Source organism: Danio aesculapii, chromosome 2, assembly GCF_903798145.1.
Source record: "Danio aesculapii chromosome 2, fDanAes4.1, whole genome shotgun sequence".
Taxonomy (NCBI): Eukaryota; Metazoa; Chordata; class Actinopteri; order Cypriniformes; family Danionidae; genus Danio; species Danio aesculapii.
The window spans coordinates 43,884,086-43,908,388 of NC_079436.1; the positions used below are offsets into that span (position 1 = coordinate 43,884,086).

The window sequence follows — 24,303 nt, forward strand, 5'->3', positions numbered from 1 at the left end:
GTTTATCTTAATTTAGCTGGCCAGACTAGGATTAATAGACTACAACTGTATGCACTAGATATGTTTGGGCTACATGCAGTTACATGCAGATGGACATATGAAATATGGTTTATAAAACGCAATATGTTTACTTGTAACGCCACTAGGCTTTTGCTCAAACGGACGTATCTGTTTTTGCAAAGTGGTTTCTGTTTGTTGGCAAGTCGAGTAATTCTTCGCAAAGCAGATTGTGTTTGTTTGCTAAAAGTTAGATTTGTTTGTGTAATATTGGCGCAGGCTTCGCTCCATGGGGTTTCATGCTTTGGCAGTTGAGTTGCAGCAACTCTGCAGCTCGTCGCCCTTACGCTTCCGCATTGTTCATCCTTCCTATGGCAAGCCATGTAGCATTTAATCTATAACCCGTACTATCTATTTTCATGTTACTTTTTTTTTTTTTTTTTAAATGTTTTTCTTATCGCGTATGAGGTAACAGCCGGGGCGGGGGTTGGTTGTCGCGGACGAAAGTGAAGAGGATTGGGGAGCAAAGTGAAAGTGAACGGGTGAGTAGGGGGATCGGTAAAATGAGGTTCCGGATCCAGCGTATTCCAGCACAAATTAAGCCCTGGGTACTCGTATCTTTTGTAACTAATACTTGCAACAATTCTTATTTTACTAGTCAGTTCTGCTTTTTTTACTCGTCTTATGTTAAGACTAGTCCAAATGGAAGAGTAGAATTCAATTAAACATTTTACTAGTATATAAACATTTTAGGGCGACGCAGTGGCACAGTAGGTATAGTGCTGTCGCCTCACAGCAAGAAGGACACTGGTTCGAGCCTCGGCCCCTCACAGTCCAAAGACATGCGGTACAGGTGAATTGGGTAAGCTAAATTGCCCATAGTGATGGATGTTTCCCAGGGATGGATTGCGGCTGGAAGGGCATCCGCTGCGTAAAACATATGCTGGATAAGTTGGTGGTTTGTTCCGCTGTGGCGACCCCAGATTAAATGGACTAAGCCGACAAGAAAATGAATGAATGAATGGTAAACATTTTACTAGTAACATTTCAAACAAGTACTAGTATTTAATAAATATGCACTATCTTTTAAATAATTTGTAGAATCTATTTCATAAGTAGTATATATTTAATAAGTACTTGTATCTAATTAATAAGCATTATATTAAATACTAATATCTAATAAATAAGTACTAGTACACAATGAATAAGTATATAATACATAAGTAGTATCTATTAATTAAGTACGAGTATCTAATTAATAGTTACAATTACCTTACTAGTACATAAAAATATGTACTAGTCCCAGCTGGAATACATACCAGTCGAAACTGAATAGCTGACATCTCAATGAGAGATCTCATAGAAATCAATGGAAAATGTTGACATCTGTTACTAGTAACAACAGAATACTTACTAGTCACTATTAAAATAAATACTAGTATCTAATAAATAAGAGCTAGTATCTACTTAATAAGTAATACCTAATGAATAAGTACTACCCGAAGGTTCCACACCTCAAAGAATCCTTTCTATTAAATAGATATAGTAGCCTATTTATTTTGTTTAGATACATCTTTTTAGTTAAGTAGTATATTACTTAAGTACTAGTTATTATAACTTATTTATTATACTAGTGCTTATTCATTAGATTGCCTATTCTTTAGATAGTAACATGAAACCAGATACTAGTACGGGTTATTGATTAAATGTGAGTACGGCTTGCCATATCTTTCCTGTTATTTGCTGCAAAAGCATTGTCGCCTTTCATAACTCATAACGAAAGTTTTGTTTTCTAGGCTGATTTTCATGCGAGGCTCCAGGTATTGAGCATTCCTTGATCAAACATCTAGAGATGGAGCCTCTGGTCGTTGAAGGCAAGTAGAAAAAATGTGATAAACGCGCTGTAATAATGTATATAATACAGATAGCCTACACAAATGTTTACGCGGGCAACCTGAGCTCAAAAGTGGTTAAACATAAGTGTAATTTACGGTAAATAAATGGAAATGATAGAAAACACACAACTTTACTCATGAACGAAAAAGGGAAGTTTTTGTGTTTTTTCATGACCAAAGATCTAAACCATGAGGTCATAAAAAACAAAGCAAACTATAAAGTTATGCAGCTACCTAATACGTTTGCAAGCCGATTGCTCCATTACATAACTATTAAATTAACATTTCAAAACAAGTGAGCATATTTATTGGGCCACGACGCAAAGAAATAGCGTTTTTAATATGACAGTAGACCTACCAAACAAAGTGTCCTATTGTTTACAGGGTGCTGATAACATGATTTGTTAAATTTTGGGGAGTAAAAATATTGACGATTATAGTTGTTTTGACGTTTGGTTTTAGTTTTGTGTGACCATGGAGGGTTATCATGTGTAAAAATAGAGTCCTGACTGCGATTTACACCTCACTTTAAAAAGATAACTACAACATATGAGGCGCCTTGTAGGATTTAAATCAAACTTTGCATATCAACACACACATAAACACGTGCATATACGTCTATAAATTACTCACATATACACCTATACTTTTAGATGTTCAAAACAACATATATGAAACTTGTGTATATACATATAAACTTGACGCTCGCATACACCCACACACACACGCAAATACATATAAACTCCATCTATGCAAACACACCGACACACGCGCACATACATATAAACTCTATCCGTGCATACACACCCACATTAACACACGCACATACATATATACTCCATCCATGCATACATACACACACACACACACACGCACATACATATAAACTGCATCTATGCAAACACACCCACAATAACACATGCACATACATATAAACTCCATCCATGCATACACACCCACACTAACACACGCACATACAAATAAACTCGGTCCTTGCGCGCACACACACGCACATACATAAACTTGATCCTTCCATACACAACCATAAAAAAGTTGCGCAAATATATATATATATATATATATATATATATATATATATATATATATATATATATATATATATATATATATATATATATATATATAATGACTTGTGTATATACATATATGCAAGTGATTTCATATTTGAGTGCGCATGAATTTTTCACTGTAAAAGGAAGGTATTTCAGTATAACAGGAAGTTATCTCAGTTCATAAAAAAGAAGTCATTTCAGTGTAAAAGTCACAGCCAAAACGAAATATGTCATTATTTATAATTATAAGCATGTATCAGGTAATTTCAATTAGCTGTGTTGTAGTGAAATCTATCCTATCTTCAAGCTTATGAAATATAAATAATGTGATTAATTGAGGTATTAGGTCTTTTGATTATTGAAAACATGACATGACTGCTCCAGCAAAATGTTTATTAAAAATCCTAAAATAAATGAAAGCAGTAGGTTTAATCAATACACGGTCACACATGAAGTATATAATATTATTTATTATTAGAATAAATACATTGTTGTCTAATATGATTTTCTGTATGGTGTCGCAATCCTTAATGGGTTATTTTGGTTCCACACTTCAGTCCAGAAGGTGGCAGGAATGCACATTGTTGGTTTGCCAGCTGCCATTAATCAGAAAATAAGACGAAGTAAGCTATTTTGCCACGCTTCTTCATTTGAATGACCATGATGAACAGTGATAGCGCTAACGTTACAGACGCAATTAACATTTTGCGAAATGTTCTTGCTTCGCAGACTATAATAAGATCCATATCTAATTCAGTGGAGTCAAATGTGTCCCCTTCAGCTGAACTGCAAACAGAATCTAAATTGCGCAGTTTGTTTCGGCCATCAAGGCCCGCAGTTCAAGACTGCGGTCACGCCATCTGCGGTTCGGAGAGAGATAGTCACGCTATCTGTGCTTTAAATTGTAGTGCGCGTCTACTCTCTGTTTTGCGGTAGACTAAAGACGCGTGTGTTTAATGCGCTGCAGTTTTATAATCTTGCTTCACTTTTATTCGCCTGACTATATCATCTTCATTGCAATTAGCACAAGTAAATAAAGCACCGACAAACGTCACGGCTATCAAGATCACTCTGAAATTCATGTTGATTTGCATGAGAAAAAAATTACTTAATGCCTTCCGTTTGAACGGACATGCCTTCCGCTCACACCGAAAAGTTAACGCACATTCACATATAAATCACCTGCATATATGCACAACTTTGTATACGTTTGTGTATCTTGTTTTGGATGTTTGCTCGACTGTTTAAGGGGTGTTTATGCATGCTGGGAGTTGTATGTGCGTGCGTGTGTGTGTGGGTGGGTGTTTATGCAAGGAAGTTTATGTATGTGCGTGTGTGTGCGCGCACAAGGACCGAGTTTATATGTATGTGCGTGTGTTAATGTGTGTGTGTATGCATAGATGGAGTTTATATGTATGCGTGTGTTAATGTGTGTGTGTATACATGGATGGAGTTTATATGTATGTGTGTGTGTAATGTGGGTGTGTATGCGTGGATGGAGTATATATGTATGTGCGTGTGTTAATGTGGGTGTGTTTGCATGGATGGAGTATATATGTATGTGCGTGTGTTAATGTGGGTGTGTTTGCATGGATGGAGTATATATGTATGTGCGCGTGTGTCGGTGTGTTTGCATAGATGGAGTTTATATGTATGTGCGTGTGTGTCTGGGTGTATGCGTGCGTCAAGTTTATATGTATATACACAAGTTTCATATATGTTGTTTTGAACATCTAAAAGCATAGGTGTATATGTGAGTAATTTATAGACGTATATGCACGTGTTTATGTGTGTGTTGATAAGCAAAGTTTGATTTAAATCCTACACGGCGCCTCATAACAACATGCTATTCTGGTCACGAACATCAAGGTGTGGTAGTCAGCCAAATGCAAATATGAACACTATATTCATTCAAAGCATGACGTTGTGATTCGTTTCATTTGCTTCATACAGTACGCTTATACAGTAATAAATGTTAGACAAAGCACGATTAAGCTGAAAGCGCAGGGTAACTTGTGAAAACGGAACCTATTTGAATGTTTTTCTTTCACTTTCCAATTCGCGATTACATTTTACCGGAGTGAAAACTGACATCCCAGGACATTCTATAGGCCTCTGTAAAATACAAAAGCCATGCTGTCTTTGTCATCATCTTGAACTTCTGGAGCGCATTGCAAAAATAATACCCAGTACGAACATCGAATATTTTTATTAATTATTTATTTATTTATTTATTTTTGCTCAACGAAACATATTCGTTTTGTTGATATTCTATAAATGATTGTATTGTTCCTCCCACAGAAACACTGCCCAACCCAGCCAAACGTCGTCGAAAAGATGTTGAAAAGACGAGATTGTCAGACATCCAATCAATATTGAAAACAGGTGAGAAAGTGAAAGACGAAAAGACGTCTTTTTTACGTCGTCGAAAAGACGTAATTGTAAGACGTCCAAGCTGAAAATTCTTTTTATCATTAATTACTAACACTCTAGTCATTCCAACCATCAGAACACACATTTAGATATTTTATAATATGAAAAAGAATTAAATAGAATATGAAATAATTAAATTATGAAAATTGTGAGATTAAAGCTAGGCCTATAGTGCAGAGATCTAGGGTGCGTTTCCCAAAACCATCGTTAGCCAACTAAGGTTGCAAGTTCCGTTGTTACAAGCATAGTTTGTTGATTTGCCGTGTCCCAAATCTGTCGCTCCAAAGAACTGCGTCGCAAACTTGAGCGCTTGCAACTACAGCTCTGCAGCTGTAATTTGAAACATAGTTCCTGGCTGTGTTCTTTTGCCACTTATCCCCCCTATGCCCTATTCATTTAGAACACTCTAACATTTGAACTTCGAATGATTAAAAATAAAAAAGCATTAAGATCATCTCTCTTATGTGTAATTTGCTTTCTAACTATTTTTACAGTTCAGTTTTAGCGATCTTTATGTTTACAGTTGTGCTCCCTTCGCAGTGCACTTTGAAAGCATTGATGTAATTTTGAACACAGCCTCAAGCGAAAGCTATAGGTGACCTATTATTTAAAAGCGGAATTTATATTAGGTCTTCAAAGCTTGTGAAAACAAAAAGCATACATTAATTCTTTTCATTTATAGTATCTGTACTGTATATGACATGGGCCTGCCGGTTAGAATTTTCTGCCAAATTGTAAAAGTAGACTTTTCTAAAAATAAATAAACAATACTCTACTTAATAATAATAATCTTCATCATCATAATCATCATCGTTAATATTATTATTATTATCATTATTAAATTATGATTTTTTCCCCCATTTCTAATACATAATAATAATAATAATAATAATTATCATCATCATCCTCATGATCATCATTACTTTTATTAATATTATTATTAAATTATGATTTTTTCATTTCCTAATATATAATAAATATTAAATTTCATTTTATAATAAATCGCCTAGTATTTATTTATTCATATGATTTATATATGATATTAGAATAGGTGTTAGCTTTTGTAAGTGATTTGTTTTAGAATAGGATATGTCATTCTCAATAATATTTGTAAAGAAATCGCAGGCTCTATATGTGCCATTTACATATATTTCAGTAAATATAGAAAACGAGTGCATGTTTTAACCAAAAATAAAATTGGATTTTATTTAAATGCGTGTTTGTGTAAAACAAAATAATTTGCACAAAGAAATGATGGTGTTCTTCTGTAAAGAAGTAGTTCTTCTGCCCCGTTTAGAGTGTCATTATGAGCGTTTTACGTTATAACTAATATGGTTCAAGCGATGGATCTGCGACATAGAAACTATGCGGTTTGGGCAGGGCCAGATTAACGTAAGGGCTAGGTGGGGCTGAAGCCCCAGGGCCCACGGAAGAAGGGGGCCCTTGATTGGCTGAAGAATTAATTTGTTCAAAGATGCGGGAAACGCCTCTTTGCGTTCTGCTTTTCCTCGTCGGAAATGTGAAGTATTCCTTTCGATTCGTTGCTGTTCAAAAACAGTGACACCGGTGCTAAACTGGACTCAGAATGACTGTAGCCCAATCAGAATATTGAATAGCCCTGTTTTAGTCACCCATAAGGGTGATCAGATGTCCCAATTTTCACAGGACAGTCACTTATTTCGGCACGACCGCGAGAACTGTCCAGTTAAAGGTAGGCTAACCAAGGTCGTTGTAGACCAAAAAATAAAATTTAAACAGTCTTCATCATTGATACACTTGTACATGTAGTAATAGAAGCTGCGGTAGGCGGAATCATACTGAACGGACTCATAACTAAGCGCTGTCTCGGCCGCGCGGCAGTTACAACTGGACTCAGACCGGCGGCGCGCGCCCGCACAATCCTTCCATCACACAATATAACCGAGACAGTGTGCGAAACCAAATAGCCTCCACAAGCCGTTATCAAAATATCCATCGCTGCGGAGTATCTATCTCAAGTAATTATACTCGGTTATGTTGTACAGTAAGTCAAACTGAACCAATTACATTTACATTTACATTTAGTCATTTAGCAGACGCTTTTATCCAAAGCGACTTACAAATGAGGACAAGGAAGCAATTTACACAACTATAAGAGCAGCAGTGAACAAGTGCTATAGACAAGTTTCAGGTGTGTAAAGTCTAAGAAGCAAAGCATTAGTAAAAAATTTTTTTTTTTTTTTTGGAGAGAGAGAGAGAGAGAGGGCACAGTTAGTGGTATAGCCAGAGAGGCAGTTGCAGATTAGGAAGGAAAGTGGAGACTAAACAGTTGCGTTTTTAGTCGTTTCTTGAAGACAGCAAGTGACTCTGCTGTTCTGATGTAGTTAGGGAGTTCATTCCACCAACTGGGCAGATTGAATGTGAGAGTTCGGGAAAGTGATTTCTTCCCTCTTTGGGATGGAACAACGAGGCGACGTTCATTCACAGAACGCAAGTTTCTGGAGGGCACATAAATCTGCAGAAGTGAGAGCAGATACGAAGGAGCCAAGCTAGAGGTCACTTTGTATGCAAACATCAGAGCTTTGAAATAGAAAGAATTGAATTAATTAGATTTGAATTAGAAAGCAAACTTTTTTATGAATATTTACTTTTCCCCTTTCATGAAAACGACAGTATATGGAGCAATTAAATATTGGCGCTGACTTTCATTAGACAATATATTTGATGCAAAAAAAAATATATATATAAATAAATAAAATAAGGATGCTAGCCTTCTGTAACTCAGAAGACCACAATAAGCTATTTTGGATATTTGAAGCATGGATATTAAAGATATATCATTAGGGATTTATGGTCAGCTAAAGTTCTAAAGAAACTTTTTAAAGGTAAACCCCAATTTCAAGTATTTTATTATAAAGCACTAATTTAGGAAGTATTGCAAATGTTTTTTTTGTTTTGCTGATTCTTTGAACTTTAAAGTTCAAATTATGTCATTACTTAGTTTTGTATAGCAGGCCTATTTCAATAAAATTTACGAAATGGCAAAGCTTCCCCATTCAATGCTGTGGAGCGTCTCTGGCGAGGATTTCATCACTAAATGTAAAAACAGAGCAACAAAACCGTGAACCGACAGCTATTCACTTTGTTAGCATTATTACATGTTAAAAATGTTAGCTCAAAGTACCGTTAATGCTATTTGTGAAGCGTTTCTCATAATGTTAGCCTTTAACGTTATAGCAGGACCTTTTTATGCTAATTCCAAGTCGATTTCACAGATCATCTTATATTTTTACACAGGTTAGAAAGCAATGAAGAAATAAAATGTAATTTTAATTTTTAAAAAAAAAGTAATTTTGTTGAAATCGCCAAATAAATAACCAAAACAGCTATTATTTACCTTCATAGATTAGCTACAGATGATCAATGACCTCGTCACTATACAGGGCCACATAAAAAACGTATAAAGTGGTTAGGTGTTCAATAAAAATAATAATAACGTAAAACGTTACATATCTAAAGTTCCATTTAACATAAATTATAAGTAAAAAGACAAATAAAACATGTGAAACGTCGAATATAACGTACTTACCTTAAGATTACCCTTCCGCCCGTTGCATTGTGTCCGTTATTTAATTCAAATGATGAGCACGCGCACGCAAGTCACGCTGACTCACGCAGAAGAGTTCCTGGCTGTGTGCTATTGCCACTTATCCCCCCTATGCTCTATTCATTTAGAACATTCTAACATTCAAAGTTGGAATTATTGAAAATAAAAAAGCATTAAAGATCAACTCTAGGTGTAATTTGCTTTCAAACTATTTTTACAGTTCAGTTTTAGCGATCATGTTTACAATTGTGCTCCCTTCGCAGTGCACTTTTAAATCATTGATGTCATTTTGAACACAGCCTGATGGCGAAAGCTATAGGTGACCTATTATTAATTCCCTAAAGGGGAATTTTTGTTACATCTTCAAAGCTTGTGAAAACAAAAGCATACGTTAATTCTTTCAATTTATAGTGGGTTATTTATTATTTGTACTGTATATGACATGGGCCTGCCGGTTAGAGCTTTCTGCTGTGGTTTACATGGTTTACACCCCCCCCCCCCTTCGAAAACAATATCCTACTTAATAATAATAATAACAACAACAACAACAATAATAATAATTATTATTATTATTACTATTATCATCATCATATTATTATTATTAAAGTATGATTTTTTTCATTTCTAATAAATAATAAATATTAATTTATGATTTCTTAAAAACAAGATGAATAGATTAAAACATAAAACAAAAAGGCAGCATAAAGTGTATTACGATTTAGTTTTTTTTCTACCCTATTTTATTTAATCTATTTTTTACGTTGATGGACTTGAAATCTTAATTTACAGTATTTGTTACAATGTTTGTAGGAATCTTTTGCTTTATTAACAAATCGACTTAGTCTACCTGAAAAGTATTTGCATCAGTGCATGAAGCAGCAGGGAAAATACTGAAGGAGTTAACAACAGTAACGTCCTAATTTGTTTGGCATAATTGAAATGTAATGGCACTAAACCGCTATCTATATATTTTGCATTCTACATTGGACTGGAAAGAAAGCAATAGATGTAAAACATTTTGTGAGGAACTTGTTTTTCATGACCATATGTACAAGTCTGTTACTGGGCTAAATATGGACCAAATCTGAAAGGGCAAAACAAAGACCACGTCGATATTTGGTCTATGTCTGGACCAAATCTGGCGGGCAAAACAACCACGTCGATATTTGGTCTATGTTTGGACCAAATCCAACTGACCAAACACAGACCAAATGAAGTCTACGATGGGTCGACTTGATTTAGCCCAAAAAATGACGTCGAAATGACGTCTCGTGCTGGGTGGGGCAGGTAAAATTAGGCAATGTGAAAATTCTGCATGTGAAAAAAACTATTATAGGCAACAATTTATTGTTGTAATTTAAATGAGTCAGTCATTAAGAATCTGTTCGTACGCTGTAGAGTTTTATATTAATGTTACAAAACAATCATGACAGATGCAGCTTTCAAACATTTGAAGACAAGTAAGGCAGAGGCTTCTGCAGGAGGGGAACCTGAAACATCAGAGGCAAGAAAGACACCTAAAGGTAAGTGTTTACTTTACTTTTTGTTTGATTTGAAAATTACTTTATTTATTAAATATATGATCAATTTTAATACATAGTAGTTACTAAATATTTTAAATCAATATTTCCCTAAACATGTCTGATTTAATCACTATGTACAGAAAAAACAGAACCCACAGGTAGAACCATCTGATTTGTGTTTAAAAGAATCACTGGTTCGAGTGCTAACTGGGTCAGTTAGCATTTCTGTGTGGAATTTGCATGTTCTCCCTGTGTTCGCATGGGTTTCCTCCAGCTCTACTTTGATTACTGATTAAGTAAATCACAAACTGAATAACACAAAACACTTCCAGCTTATATCAATAATTTGAAAGCTGATATGTGTCGATATTTGTCGGTATTGCTTGCCGCCCTCACGATCAGCAGATCCCATTAAAAACTAAATGGAGGCTCCCTTCTGCCATCTCTCTTGCAGCAGCCTTCTTTCTTATCCTGAAATAACAGAATCATCAGTCATAATTTTTGCTCATCATCAGTAACTAGTCCATTATAGACATCATATCTTTGCATTTTTATTGTCTTTTATGGGACATCAAGACTGCATTGTGTAACGCTCAGGAAACACACTAGTCAGATGGATCCAATTGCAAGTAAAATTTAAGGAATGAATCAAGAATGCTTAGAGAGCAACCACACAAAAACATCCAGCCTCGGAAGAGGAAGTAGTCGAATCGGAGGTGACCGACAGTCCAACAGAGTAACAGATCGAGGTTCCTGACAAAACACAGAGAGACCATAAACAAGAGTAACGAACTGACAATGAAGCACGTAACAACGCTTCTTAAATAGAAGCTAAGTGCCAACAGCTGGGCTGAAGCCAGATCAGCTGATCCTAGTGGTGAGTCACGTGATCACAACACACAACAGAAATACAAAACAATCCCACGTGACATGACAGAAAGAGCGCATGCATCATCAACCGTAACAGCATTGATTTGATCATTTATACAATTTGATTTTACAATTTGAGAGAAAGAAATAACAAAAAGAACATATTACACAAAACACCACAATTCTTAGCAAACATTTAATGATGCATGCCGTGTATGTGCAAATCAGCTTACATTCATTCATTCATTCATTCATTCATTCATTCATTCATTTTCCTTCGGCTTGATCCATTTATTCATCAGGGGTCACCACAACAGAATGAACTGCCAACTTATCCACCATATGTTTACACAGCGGATGCCCTTCCAGCTGCATCCCATTACTGGGAAACACCCATACACTACAGCCAATTTAGTTTATACAATTCACCTACAGCGGATGTCTTTGGACTGTGTGGGAAACTGGAACACCTGGAGGAAACCCACGCCAACACGAGGAGAACATGCTGTTACACCCAGAGAGAAGGATCCAAACATAAATGCTGTCAAAACAAAGAATTTTATTTACGATTTAAAACAACAACGAGCTGAGGCTCATGACTCAAGTGATCGCTCGGCGAGAGCGAAAGACAACCAAGCAACCAGTGTCCAGATCGGCAGGCTTGACAGAAGTAATTAAAAATAATTAGCTTAAATTCACTTACTGGCAGCGACATGTACTATAACTAGATTAATGGGATTATTACCCAGTTTTTAGTACTGCTTACATTCTACATGTCATATCAACCTCTACCACTTGATATTTAAAAAGGCAGACACACAAGTGCACTTTTAAAATTTTATCCTTAACTGATCTACTTGAGTAAAAAAGTGGGAACCTTAAATTAAACATTTACACTGGACATTAAGTTAAGGCATTCTTGTTTTGTCAGATTTGTTGTAGAAACTATACAGTAGCCTACTTTATGTAATTTTAATGCGATTACATTTAAAATAACTTCAAAATTACGGCCATTTTCCCACTTTTTGAAGTGAAAAGTCAATAAAAGTCAATAAATACTTTAAAAGTAAACTTACGCATTAACTTGAGCTGCTGTTTTCCCACCCTAACTGTCTTTGTTTCACTGATGCAGTGGTGTTGCTTTTAAAAAAAATAAAATAAAAAATAAAATAAAATAATATATATATATATATTTGCTATAAGTTTGCATGAGCACATCAAGTTCAGCTGGAAAAAGACATGCTGTTCTCTTTTTCAGATGTTGCCATGATGACTCGTAATATCTGCGTTCCATTGATAATGCTTTTTTATAGAAGTGGTGTGCAAGCTTAACTCTAAATTAGTCTACTCAGACTTGATTGACCTAACTCAGATCAGCTTCTCTGAAACCGAAAACTCTTGAGTTTTTAATCTTTCGGTAAGTTAACAGAGTTCAAGTTGAAACTCTGAGTTGGTTGAACCTCCTTACTGAAACAGGCCCACTGTGGTAGCATGAGAAAGTACATGTTCACATTCTTAATCTCTCTGCTGTTAAGTTTTACTGATCTTCATGAAGATGTTTATAATGAAGATGTTTTCTCTATTTATTTTAGTGCTTTTGTGTTTGCATGTGTTTTATAACTTGCAGTGCAATTTAACCATAGTTCAATTTAGAAGTGACCTGGTTGAGGCAAGTTAATGCCTGGAAATTGTAACATGTCGTCTAGTGCAGTTGAAGTCAGAATTATTAGCCCTCCTTTAAATTTTTTTTCTTTGAATTCAATATTATTAGCCCCTTTAAGCTATATTTTTTTTTCGATAGTCTACAGAACAAATAATCGATATACAATAACTTGCCTAATTACCCTAACCTGCCTAATTAACCTAGTTAAGCCTTTATGCCTTAGCTTTAAATGTCACTTCAAGCTGTATAGAAGTGTCTTGAAAAATATCTAGTTAAATATTATTTACTGTCATCATGGCAAAGATAAAATAAATCAGTTATTAGAGAGAAGTTATTAAAACTATTATGTTTAGAAATGTGCTGAAAAACTTTTCTCCGTTAAACAGAAAATGGGGGGAAAAATAAACAGGGGGTCTAATAATTTAGGGGGGCTAATTATTCTGACTTCAACTGTATCTCAACGCATTATGAAATTTTTCCAAAATTAATACATTTTGGTTTAAAATCTAAATCAATCTCCAGATCTACAGCGCACTTATACTTTTGAAGAGTTGCCACTCAAATATCTTTTGCTTACATATACAATAAAGATGTTCAGCAGCTTAATGGCTCAAGAAACTTTGAGGTTCTTTTTAGCTGCTAATGAAAAGAAAAAGAGAAAAAGACAAGGCATGACTGAATATAAGCTGTAGATCATGCCTGTACAAAATAAAAGATATTAATTTTAGGGCTTAAGAATGAATTTAAGAATGAGTTATGAGTCAACAGTCTAAATATAAATATGTTTTATGTGAATCTTAAAATATAATTTATGACTAAAACGTAAAGCTGAATTTACAGCATTCAGTCTTCGGTGTCACATGGTCCTACAGAAATTATAGCAAATATAATTATCAGCAAATTATAAATGCCATATTACATTTCTAAAGAATGACATGACAGTGAACACTGGAGCACTGATGCTGTAAATTCAGCTTTGTGAATGTAATTACAGCAATGTATTTTTTATTTGTTTAAACCCCACTCATGTATGTTTGAATGTGAAAAAAATTCTTAAAATAACTGCAATAAAGATCTGTGACAGATGCATGATAATATAAGGATTTGTTATGAAAATGCACATAATTTATTTAATGAGCTTTCCTACCTGTGTTTCCTCCATCACTATGATCAGATTCCTTCAGATATTTAGAAATCTTGACTGATTTTGTCACTCATGAAGTCACAGAACACTTTTTAAAATTAAGGTTTAACATTACTGTGAGATTTCGAAATATGTACTAACGTTCCTGCTGAAAAAAAAAAACATCTTAAACCAAACTAAGATGGTTGACTGGTTTTAGCTAGTTGACCAGCCTGCATATTTTTAGAGAGGTTTTGACCATTTCCAGAAATAATTCCTATTATTTATATTATTTTATTTATTATTTTGTTTTATTTTATTTTATTTATGTAGGTAAAACTTAAATTGAGTGCTGTCATCGGCGATCACAAACCAAATGCATTCCTTCCAGAGTTTTCAGTGCTTAGGATTTTACAAGAGATTCTATCTGTAACTATTTGAGATATGACACTCCCTTGTTGGTGCTAGGTGACTTCAACATTCACATTGAAAGACCTCAAGCTGCTGACTTCCAGACTCTGCTTGCCTCTTTTGACCTCAAAAGAGCACCTACTTCTGCTACTCACAAATCAGGTAATCAGCTAGACCTTATTTACACTCGACATTGCTTCGCTGATCAAACACTAGTAACTCCACTACAAACATCGGATCATTTCCTTCTGTCTCTCAACATCCACATTTCTCCTGAGCCGCCACACACTCCAACTCTAGTTGCCTTTCGCAGAAACCTACGCTCTCTCTTACCCAACAGATTATCCACCATTGTTTCAGACTCTCTTCCTCCATCTTGCAAACTCTCTGCACTTGATACGAACAGGGCCACTGATACACTCTGCTCCACACTAGCATCATGTCTAGACAGACTATGTCCTCTTACATCCAGGCCAGCCCGTGCCAGTCCTTCTGCACCCTGGCTCTCTGATGTTCTCCGTGAGTATCGCTCAAAACTTCGGGCTGCAGAGAGAATTTGGCGAAAAACTAACAATCCTGAACAGCTCATAACATACCAAACTCTTCTGTCCTCTTTCTCGGCTGAGGTTACTTCTGCAAAGCAGACATACTTCCGTCAGAAATTCAACAGTGCCACCAATCCTCGCTTACTTTTTAAAACATTTTCCTCCCTCCTCTATCCTCCTCCTCCACCCGCATCCTCCACACTCACTACTGATGACTTTGCTACATTCTTTTGCACCAAAACTGCAAAAAACAGTGCTCAATTTGCTGCACCTACAACAAACACGCAAGATACACCACCAACACCACACACACTCACCTCTTTTTCCCAGCTCTCTGAGTCTGAGGTGTCCAATCTGGTGCTATCTAGCCATGCAACCACCTGTCCGCTTGATCCCATTCCCTCTCATCTCCTGCAAGCCATTTCTCCTGCAGTCATACCAACACTGACTCACATAATTAACACATCTCTTGACTCTGGTTTATTCCCTACTTCATTTAAGCAGGCTAGGGTAACCCCACTGCTAAAGAAACCCAACCTGGATCAAACGCTACTTGAAAACTACCGACCGGTATCCCTGCTTCCATTCATGGCCAAGATTTTGGAGAAAGTAGTGTTCAATCAAGTCCTGGACTTTCTTACTGAAAACAACCTCGTGGACAACACGCAATCTGGCTTTATGAAAGGCCACTCAACTGAGACTGCCCTGCTCTCGGTCGTGGAGGATCTCAGACTGGCTAAAGCAGACTCTAAATCATCTGTCCTCATCTTGCTGGATTTATCAGCTGCTTTTGACACTGTAAACCACCAGATCCTGCTATCTACGCTTGAGTCACTGGGCGTTGCAGGCACTGTAATTCAATGGTTCAGATCTTACCTCTCTGACAGGTCATTCAGGGTGTCTTGGAGGGGAGAGGTGTCCAACCTACAGCATCTGAACACTGGGGTACCTCAGGGCTCTGTTCTTGGGCCACTTCTCTTCTCCATCTACACGACATCTTTAGGACCAGTCATCCAGAAACATGGATTTTCCTACCACTGCTATGGTGATGATACCCAGCTATACCTCTCTTTTCACCCTGATGATCCCTCGGTTTCAGCTCACATCTCAGCCTGCCTGTCAGACATTTCACACTGGATGAAAGATCATCATCTTCAGCTTAACCACGCGAAAACGGAAATGCTTGAAGTTTCTGCCAACCCAACTCTACACCATAACTTTTCAATCTAGATGGATGGGGCAACCATTACTGCATCCAAAATGGTAAAAAGCCTTTAAGTAACGATTGATGACCAACTAAACTTCTCTGACCACATTTCTAGAACTGCTCGATCTTGCAGATTCGCACTCTATAACATCAGAAAGGTCCGACCCTTCCTATCTGAACATGCAGCTCAACTCATTGTTCAAGCTCTTGGTCTCTCCAAACTGGATTATTGCAACTCTCTACTAGCCGGGCTTAATTCTATCAAACCTCTTCAGCTGCTTCAGAACGCAGCAGCACGAGTGGTCTTTGATGAAACCAAAAGAGCACATGTCACTCCGCTACTCACCCGTTTGCACTGGCTGCCAGTTGCTGCTCGCATCAAATTCAAAGCTCTGATGTTTGCTTACAAAGCAACCTCTGGCTTTGCTCCTTCTTATATGCTCTCACTTCTGCAGATTTATGTGCCCTCCAGAAACTTGCGTTCTGTGAATGAATGTCGCCTCGTGGTTCCATCCCTAAGGGCAAAGAAATCACTTTCCCGAATTCTCGCATTCAATCTGCCCAGTTGGTGGAATTAACTCCCTAACTACATCAGAACAACAGAGTCACTTGCTGTCTTCAAGAAATGACTAAAAACTCAACCATTTAGTCTCCACTTTCCTTCCTAATCTTAACTGCCTCTCTGGCTATACCACTAACTGTACTCTCTCTCTCAAAAAAAAAAAAAAACCTTTACATTACTAATGCTCTGCTTCTTAGACTTTACACACCTGAAACTTGTCTATAGCACTTATTCACTGCTGCTCTTATAGTTGTGTAAATTGCTTCCTTGTCCTCATTTGTAAGTCGCTTTGGATAAAAGCGTTTGCTAAATGACTAAATGTAAATGTAAATGTAGATTTTTATTGTTAACCGTTATATGGTTGAAATTGTCCCTGTAATTTGTTTACTGAACTGAAATGAGCTGTACCCATGCTAGTGAGAGAGAATATCATTTTAGATTTTCACAGGTTTAATTTGATAGATCTGATCAATACAATTAAGCAGCCAGAAGGTAGCTGACTCTGATCAGCGGGAAGGGGCCGTGGACTCCTGTGGGAGTCAAGCTCAGGGAACAACTCCTGCGGGAGTTAGAGCTGGAGAGTGAGGGCCTATGCAGAAGGAAGAAAGCAGCCACAGAGGCTTGTTGCTAGGAAGGAAAGTAGTGAATAGACTTAGTGCTAAAAGAGAAAGCATGGAAGCGAAGGCCCTCACCGCTGAGATGAAGAAATGGAATACTTCGATGCTTAAAGAAAGCAGAGGATCAACGCTTGGAATAAGAGAAGCAGAGTACTACAACGCTAAAGAAATTGGAGTCATCGATGCTAGAAGGATGGAAAAAGCGGAGTACTAACATGCTAAAGGAAGAGGAGTCATTGATGCTGAAGAAATAAAAAGCGAAGTACTACAACGCTAAAGAAAGTGGAGTCTTCGACGCTGAAGGAAGAAAAAGTGGAGTACTACAACACTAAAGAAAGCTAAAGAATGAGGGCCTATGCGGAAGGAAGATTAGTAGCTGCGAAACTTGTCGCTAAGAAAAAAGAAAGTAGGGAAGAACTAAATGCTGGAGGGAAAAAGAAAGAAAGCCGAGGAACTCAGCATTTCAAGAAGACACAACGGTTAAAGGAACCGGAGCAATCGACGCTGGAAGAAAGGAGAAGAGCATAAGACTTCTACGCTTGGAGGAAGCGGAGCACTAAATGCTGAAGGAAGAAAAGGAACGGAAGACTTCAACGCTAAAAAGAAGCGGAGCACTCAACACTGAAGGAATAAAAGGTTTATCTAATGGCCAGCCTGTGGGGGGTGGGTGGGGGTTGGGATTACTCCTGCAGGAGTAGGCTGCGGAGCTCTCCTGTAGAAGTAAAGCTGCGGGACCTGCAAGAATCAGGAAAAGGGAATGGGGAGGACTCCTGCAGTAGGATAACATATAGGGGGACTCCTGCGGGAGTCGGCTCAGAAGAAGCTGTGTGTGGGAGAACAGAAGAAAAGGGTGAACGTTAGGAGAAGAAAGAAGCACGAGTTATGCTTTAGGGGGAAAAGAGAAAGGGGGAAGAGCTTTGAAGTGGTAGTGGCTAAGTCGGATATATGATTTAAAAGCATCTGAAGACCATCGGCCGAGGGTTTGAGTTTGTTGTTGTGAGAGCCCTTTGTGGGCTGCTGTGGTGGCTGCTCTGATTCTGAAGGAAGGGCTAGAAAAGGAGTCTGAGAGGAACCCTGAAAGGCGGAGAACGTCTTTGTTGTGCTTTTGGAACCAGAAGCGTGTAGTTGGATGATTGTTATCATCAACAAAAAGGGGGGAGAGGGGGTTGGAATTCTGACTTTTCCTGTAGTGAAAAAAAGACTAGGAGTGTTTGGAAGGGGTTTGAGGGGGAGGGGAGGTCAAAATGTAAATAAAATGTCTATTTCTGGACTGGTCAGGTTTACTTTGTTTTATAAAGAAGGAGAAGGTTTCTCCATTCAACAAAGTTAAATCTGAAATTGTGGGGTGGATGTGTGGATTGAAATTGGAAGTAATGGTTATCTCAGAGCACCTGAGAAATCCAAAGAAAGCTAGGCTAAACATAGCGTCGAGGGTGCGGGCTGTGTGTAGGGACTAATAGCCTTTGTGGATGGTAGATATGTATTTCGAGAGCTATCAATCATAAGCGCGTGCTCCTCTTGAAATTAGTTTATAAATAAACTTCACTTATCATTTATGGTGTTAATGTTTTAAATTCCCATTGACTGTATTATGAAAGCCTAAAGTCAAATGTAATTTTATAACAGTCACAATCCTGTTATGTTTGTGAGTAAAGTATTATTCATTTTCCGTCATCAAGGGGGCGCTAGAGAGCATCACTGTAATGAATAAGTAGGGTGAGTAGTAAAAGAAGAAATAGGTTACAAGGTGCAAAAGCATGGCTTAGCCTTTGTGGCAGTATTGCCAACTTAGTGACTTTGTATTATTTGTTTATTTTGATGTCCTTTTGATTGTGTTTGTGTGAAACATTTGGTTTGTTTGTTTATCTTTTTAGTTATCACAGTGTTCAATAAATGAAACGCATGGACATCAGTTTTTTGGAAGCGTGGATTGTTTTATAACCGGCGGGTAGCTACAGTTTGGTTTTCACATTTACACATAAATTTGCTACTGTAATGTCTGCAAATCGAACAAAAAACATGGATTTTATAATTGAACCATTTGAGCATCTTTAGTCCAAAACAATTTTTATGTTTTTGAGTTTATTTTGCTGTGTAATAATTTTAAGATCATCAGCAGATGACATTTGGTGATTTTTATCACCACGTTGGTTATGTAAAAACAAGGAAAATAAATTGTGCATATGATTTGCATATGGTCAAGGGTTTAAAAATGAATTTGAAATGAAACATTTTCTTTGTAATGTAACTAACAACCCATAAAGCAGACTCTGTGATTTTATTTTCATGTCAATAACACCTGGAAACTGAATTTAAACAACACAAAATATAAATAAATTAACAAAATTTAGAGATTAAAACAAAAAGGTAATCAAACAAATATTTAGGTTTTTGGTTGAATATGGTATCATAAGAACAAAAATGTATGTTGTTGTTCACCGACAATACTTATTTACAGATTTCTGTCCCAGATGTGGATACTCTATTGGACATGACACACAACAACCTTTAGAGAGAATTCAGACACCACCTGTTGTAAGTGCAAAAAATGCTGTACTTTCATTACCTTCTTACAGGATGCACCCTTAAGTAAACAACCACAAGCAACTCAGCTTCATTATTAATAGGGTTGAGTACTGAAACCCGGTGCCATTATAGCACCGGTACCTTTGTAACCGGTATGTACCGGATCAAAACAGCATATGATTTTCGGTGCCTAATTTTGGTGCCACTGGTGCTGCGACAAGGACGTAAGAAGCATCAAGGGGTGACATCAAAGGCGCACATAGGTATGCGTTGTCACACCATCTCTAAACATTTAATCCTAAACCACTTTGAGGAATACGGACAGGCGATGTCAGGCGTTTGTTCTGGTTGCTTTGGGAACAGACGTACGCAGTACAGTGCATTCGGTGAGCGAGAGCGGCTCTCTTCAGATCAACACGCATGATCGCATTCATTAAATTTGCTTAAACTAAGTTGTTCTAAAACATATTTTACAAGCAATGATTCTGACACTGCAACGTGAAGCAGATGCTTAAAAAAGTTGTGTGTAAGGGGGAAACACGTCAAACTTAATGGCATACATTTGCGTCGCGAAATGCGGAGGGTTTTTTTTCTTTCTATTTAACGTGCGGTATCAAATTCCATTATAAGGGCACTCTTCCACCAGTCTCTGTGTCAATAAGCTTGGCCCCCCCTCTGGCCCCCCTAAATTTGGATGTGTATTTTTGTGTCAAAACGCCACGGAGAAGCGAGATCAGCCATTGATGGCAGACTGCGGATATATTACCGAGGCCTCTCTCTGCGCGCTCTAGGTGTCTCTCAGGAACTCGCTCCCGCGCGCACTTGCTCTCTCCGTAAGTGACGGTGCAGCGCGGATAAGCCTAGTTCCCCACATTTGTCAGAGGTTGACGCCCAAATTGACACAGCTAATATCGATTTAAACACTTTTAATATAGGAAGTCCTCGGCTATGCAGAGACCATTATTAATCAGAAATCTAGTGTACATCGTTTTACGTTAAGAAATGCAGTATTGAATTTACAAACAGTCGACAAGTACCAAAGAACAGATGTAACACAATCAAATGTAGTTATCATGTAGTTATCAGGTCATGTAAGTCATATTCAACTCGTTTAGTTTTGCCTTCATTCCTTTTTTATTTCCGTCTTCAACACATGATTTATTTACAACACATTTTTAAACATAATAGTTTAACTAATTTCTAATATCTACTTTTTTATCTTCCCCATTGTGACAGTCAGTGCATAACATTTTACTAGTTATATATAACATTTTATATATGCTATATAAAACAGTTTCTCTGGTCTAGAACCACCACTGACTACAACATGTAAGACAGGATCATAAAAAGGAACATTCAAAAAGCAACTCATGTAAACTCCTTGATCATATTATTGTCTTATTCAGATTAAGACAAATCATTAGATTATTGATAACCATAGACACAAGCCCCAACCCTAGAAAAAAGGAGTTTTTTTTTTGATGACAGCTTTTCCACAGGTTAGTAGTAAGCTAATGTAATTTCATAATGCATATCTTAAATTCATGCTAACCAACAAATGATCAAAGGAAATATATTCATGTAATTCAAATATATAAAATATGAATTGATGTTTACTTTAAACTTTAATTATATTGTTCTATTAAAATTATTTTTAAAAAGATTTTGTCAAATAAAAGATTTTTCTAGAGTCATCAAACATTAATTTGTGGCTTAAAAGTATCGGTTCAGGCACCGTTTTGGCACGGTACCATTTTAAAAGTATTGATTTAGCAACGGTATCGAAATAACCCCAAACGATACCCTACCCTAATTATTAACAGGATTTATTATCAATTAAATTCGAAACCGTTGTAAATCACTCTACAATTACCTGTAACTGTTGCTTGGCAACCGTTTTGCTGTCATTACTGTGCCAAAGAAATGTATTTGCCTTGTCTGATTTTGTGAAATCTTGTTATGTATATGGAATAACTGTTTCATAAAATAACTCAGCAATGTGAAGCTGTGGATTACAGCTTTAACTTATAACAGCCAAACGGGTTTCAGGCACTCCGCTCCACTCCACATGATGCTTAATACTTTTATTAATATTGCCACTGAACGATAAAAAAACTTCATAAACTTCTTCACACGGGTTACCAAAACAGAGAAATCCACAATAAAAAAAAAAACACAATGTTAATTAACTATAAAAGACAAGTTTCATGCACAAATAGCTTAAAACACATAAAGCATGAGTCATGTACAAATAGTTTAACCCAAAAGTTTATCTTTTTCCCCTTTATTTATAACTTTCCTTTTACTATGTCACCTGCAACGTATTAATTCTTAACCATTGTTGTGTGTATCTTTTTGCTTCATGTTCAAGAATAGCTTAATAATCGTCATTCTCTCTTTATTAAGCGGTTTAATTTCAATCCCATATCAGAAGGAAACATTAAATGGACTGAAAAACCCAAACCATTTGGTAAGCTCATATTCTGCCTCATATCAAAACTCTACTTTGATTCTTGAGTTCCTTGGTGAGAAAAATGCTCATCATCAGTCTAAGAAGCACTTCAGATTATGAGATCTCTATAATAGATGTTAAACACTTAACTTTTGTTTTATAAATCAACATCAAATTGGATTTCTGGTTTTATTCAAACTGACATGAGCTTAACCACGTCTTTTCAAACAGGGCTAGGCACACCAATAAAACTTCAGTCAGCTGATGATGTAAGTGATGAGAAGTTTTTTTTTTAAATGTACGATTATTTAATTAAACTGCAGTGGACAACGAAGGTCAAACTAAGCTATTTATATTATCAATAATGTATGCATCTGTTTACCTCTTGTTCATGAGCTGTTTTTTTTCTCTCTTTATTAAGTTGAGCAGTATTTTGAATCCTGATTGGACTGAAAGGTTGACAGCAAGAGGCTATAGTAAGCTCATATTCTTAGTGTTTATTATGAGAGCTCTACTTTGATTGCTGATGAACATTACAGTTGGCTGTTGTTTGTGCCTTTACTAAGGATTTCAAGTCCAAAAACCACATAAAGGCAAAGTTCACCAAAAAATGAGAATTCTGTGGGTACTTACTTATCCTCATGCCATTCCAAACCCATGAAATCATTATCAGAACACAAATGAAGATATTTTAGATGAAGTCTGAGAGCTTGTTCATCCTCCTTAGACAGCAATGATTCTGTACCAAAAATGCAAATAATGATATAAATATTCTTCCCCTCAGCGTCAGTGTAGGGCACACATTCATGAGCACTGTGCACTGATGTCTAGGCACACATTTCCTTGTTTGAAACAAAGCACAGGCCCATATGTCAGGAGCGTGACACACACAAAGAGTTACTGACACTGAGTAGAAGAATCTGTTGAATAAAGTTTATCTTTGTTTTATCTGCCCACAAAAGTATTCTTGTCACTTGATAATATTCTGATCCTACCACCACTAAAGGCATATAATCTCTTTTGAAGATTGTTTTGTATTTTCTGGAGTTTGAATGTCTTGGGACCATTGCCATCTATGGAGGATGAGGAAGCTCTCAGATTTCATCCAGTATGTCTTAATTTGGCTTCTAACAAAGAATAAAGGGCTCAGGAGTCTGGAATGACATGAGGGTGAGAAATTAGTCTTTGAGAAATAGACATTTTATTTACATTTTGACCTCCCCTCCCCCTCAAACCCCTTCCAAACACTCCTAGTCTTTTTTTCACTACAGGAAAAGTCAGAATTCCAACCCCCTCTCCCCCCTTTTTGTTGATGATAACAATCATCCAACTACACGCTTCTGGTTCCAAAAGCACAACAAAGACGTTCTCCGCCTTTCAGGGTTCCTCTCAGACTCCTTTTCTAGCCCTTCCTTCAGAATCAGAGCAGCCACCACAGCAGCCCACAAAGGGCTCTCACAACAACAAACTCAAACCCTCGGCCGATGGTCTTCAGATGCTTTTAAATCATATATCCGACTTAGCCACTACCACTTCAAAGCTCTTCCCCCTTTCTCTTTTCCCCCTAAAGCATAACTCGTGCTTCTTTCTTCTCCTAACGTTCACCCTTTTCTTCTGTTCTCCCACACACAGCTTCTTCTGAGCCGACTCCCGCAGGAGTCCCCCTATATGTTATCCTACTGCAGGAGTCCTCCCCATTCCCTTTTCCTGATTCTTGCAGGTCCCGCAGCTTTACTTCTACAGGAGAGCTCCGCAGCCTACTCCTGCAGGAGTAATCCCAACCCCCACCCACCCCCCACAGGCTGGCCATTAGATAAACC

The 24,303-nt window shown here is 37.1% G+C and overlaps 1 protein-coding gene across 3 annotated transcripts; it reads left to right on the forward strand.

The window, feature by feature from the left end:
- The first annotated feature begins 1,755 nt into the window (after positions 1 to 1,755).
- On the forward strand, positions 1,756 to 23,616 carry LOC130247077 (probable RNA-directed DNA polymerase from transposon BS). Of its 3 annotated transcripts, XM_056480267.1 has the most exons (8): positions 1,756 to 1,871; positions 5,267 to 5,350; positions 10,418 to 10,507; positions 14,632 to 14,736; positions 19,964 to 20,040; positions 22,438 to 22,501; positions 22,715 to 22,752; positions 22,905 to 23,616. In XM_056480267.1, the coding sequence occupies exons 1-8, from the start codon at positions 1,850 to 1,852 to the stop codon at positions 23,001 to 23,003; spliced, it is 579 nt and encodes a 192-aa protein (XP_056336242.1). In that variant the 5' UTR covers positions 1,756 to 1,849; the 3' UTR covers positions 23,004 to 23,616. The 3 variants fall into 3 exon arrangements, with proteins under 3 accessions (XP_056336242.1, XP_056336251.1, XP_056336236.1); XM_056480276.1 differs by lacking the exon at positions 14,632 to 14,736; XM_056480261.1 differs by lacking the exons at positions 19,964 to 20,040; positions 22,438 to 22,501; positions 22,715 to 22,752; positions 22,905 to 23,616 and having other exon boundaries at positions 14,632 to 17,015.
- The last annotated feature ends 687 nt before the right edge of the window (positions 23,617 to 24,303 follow it).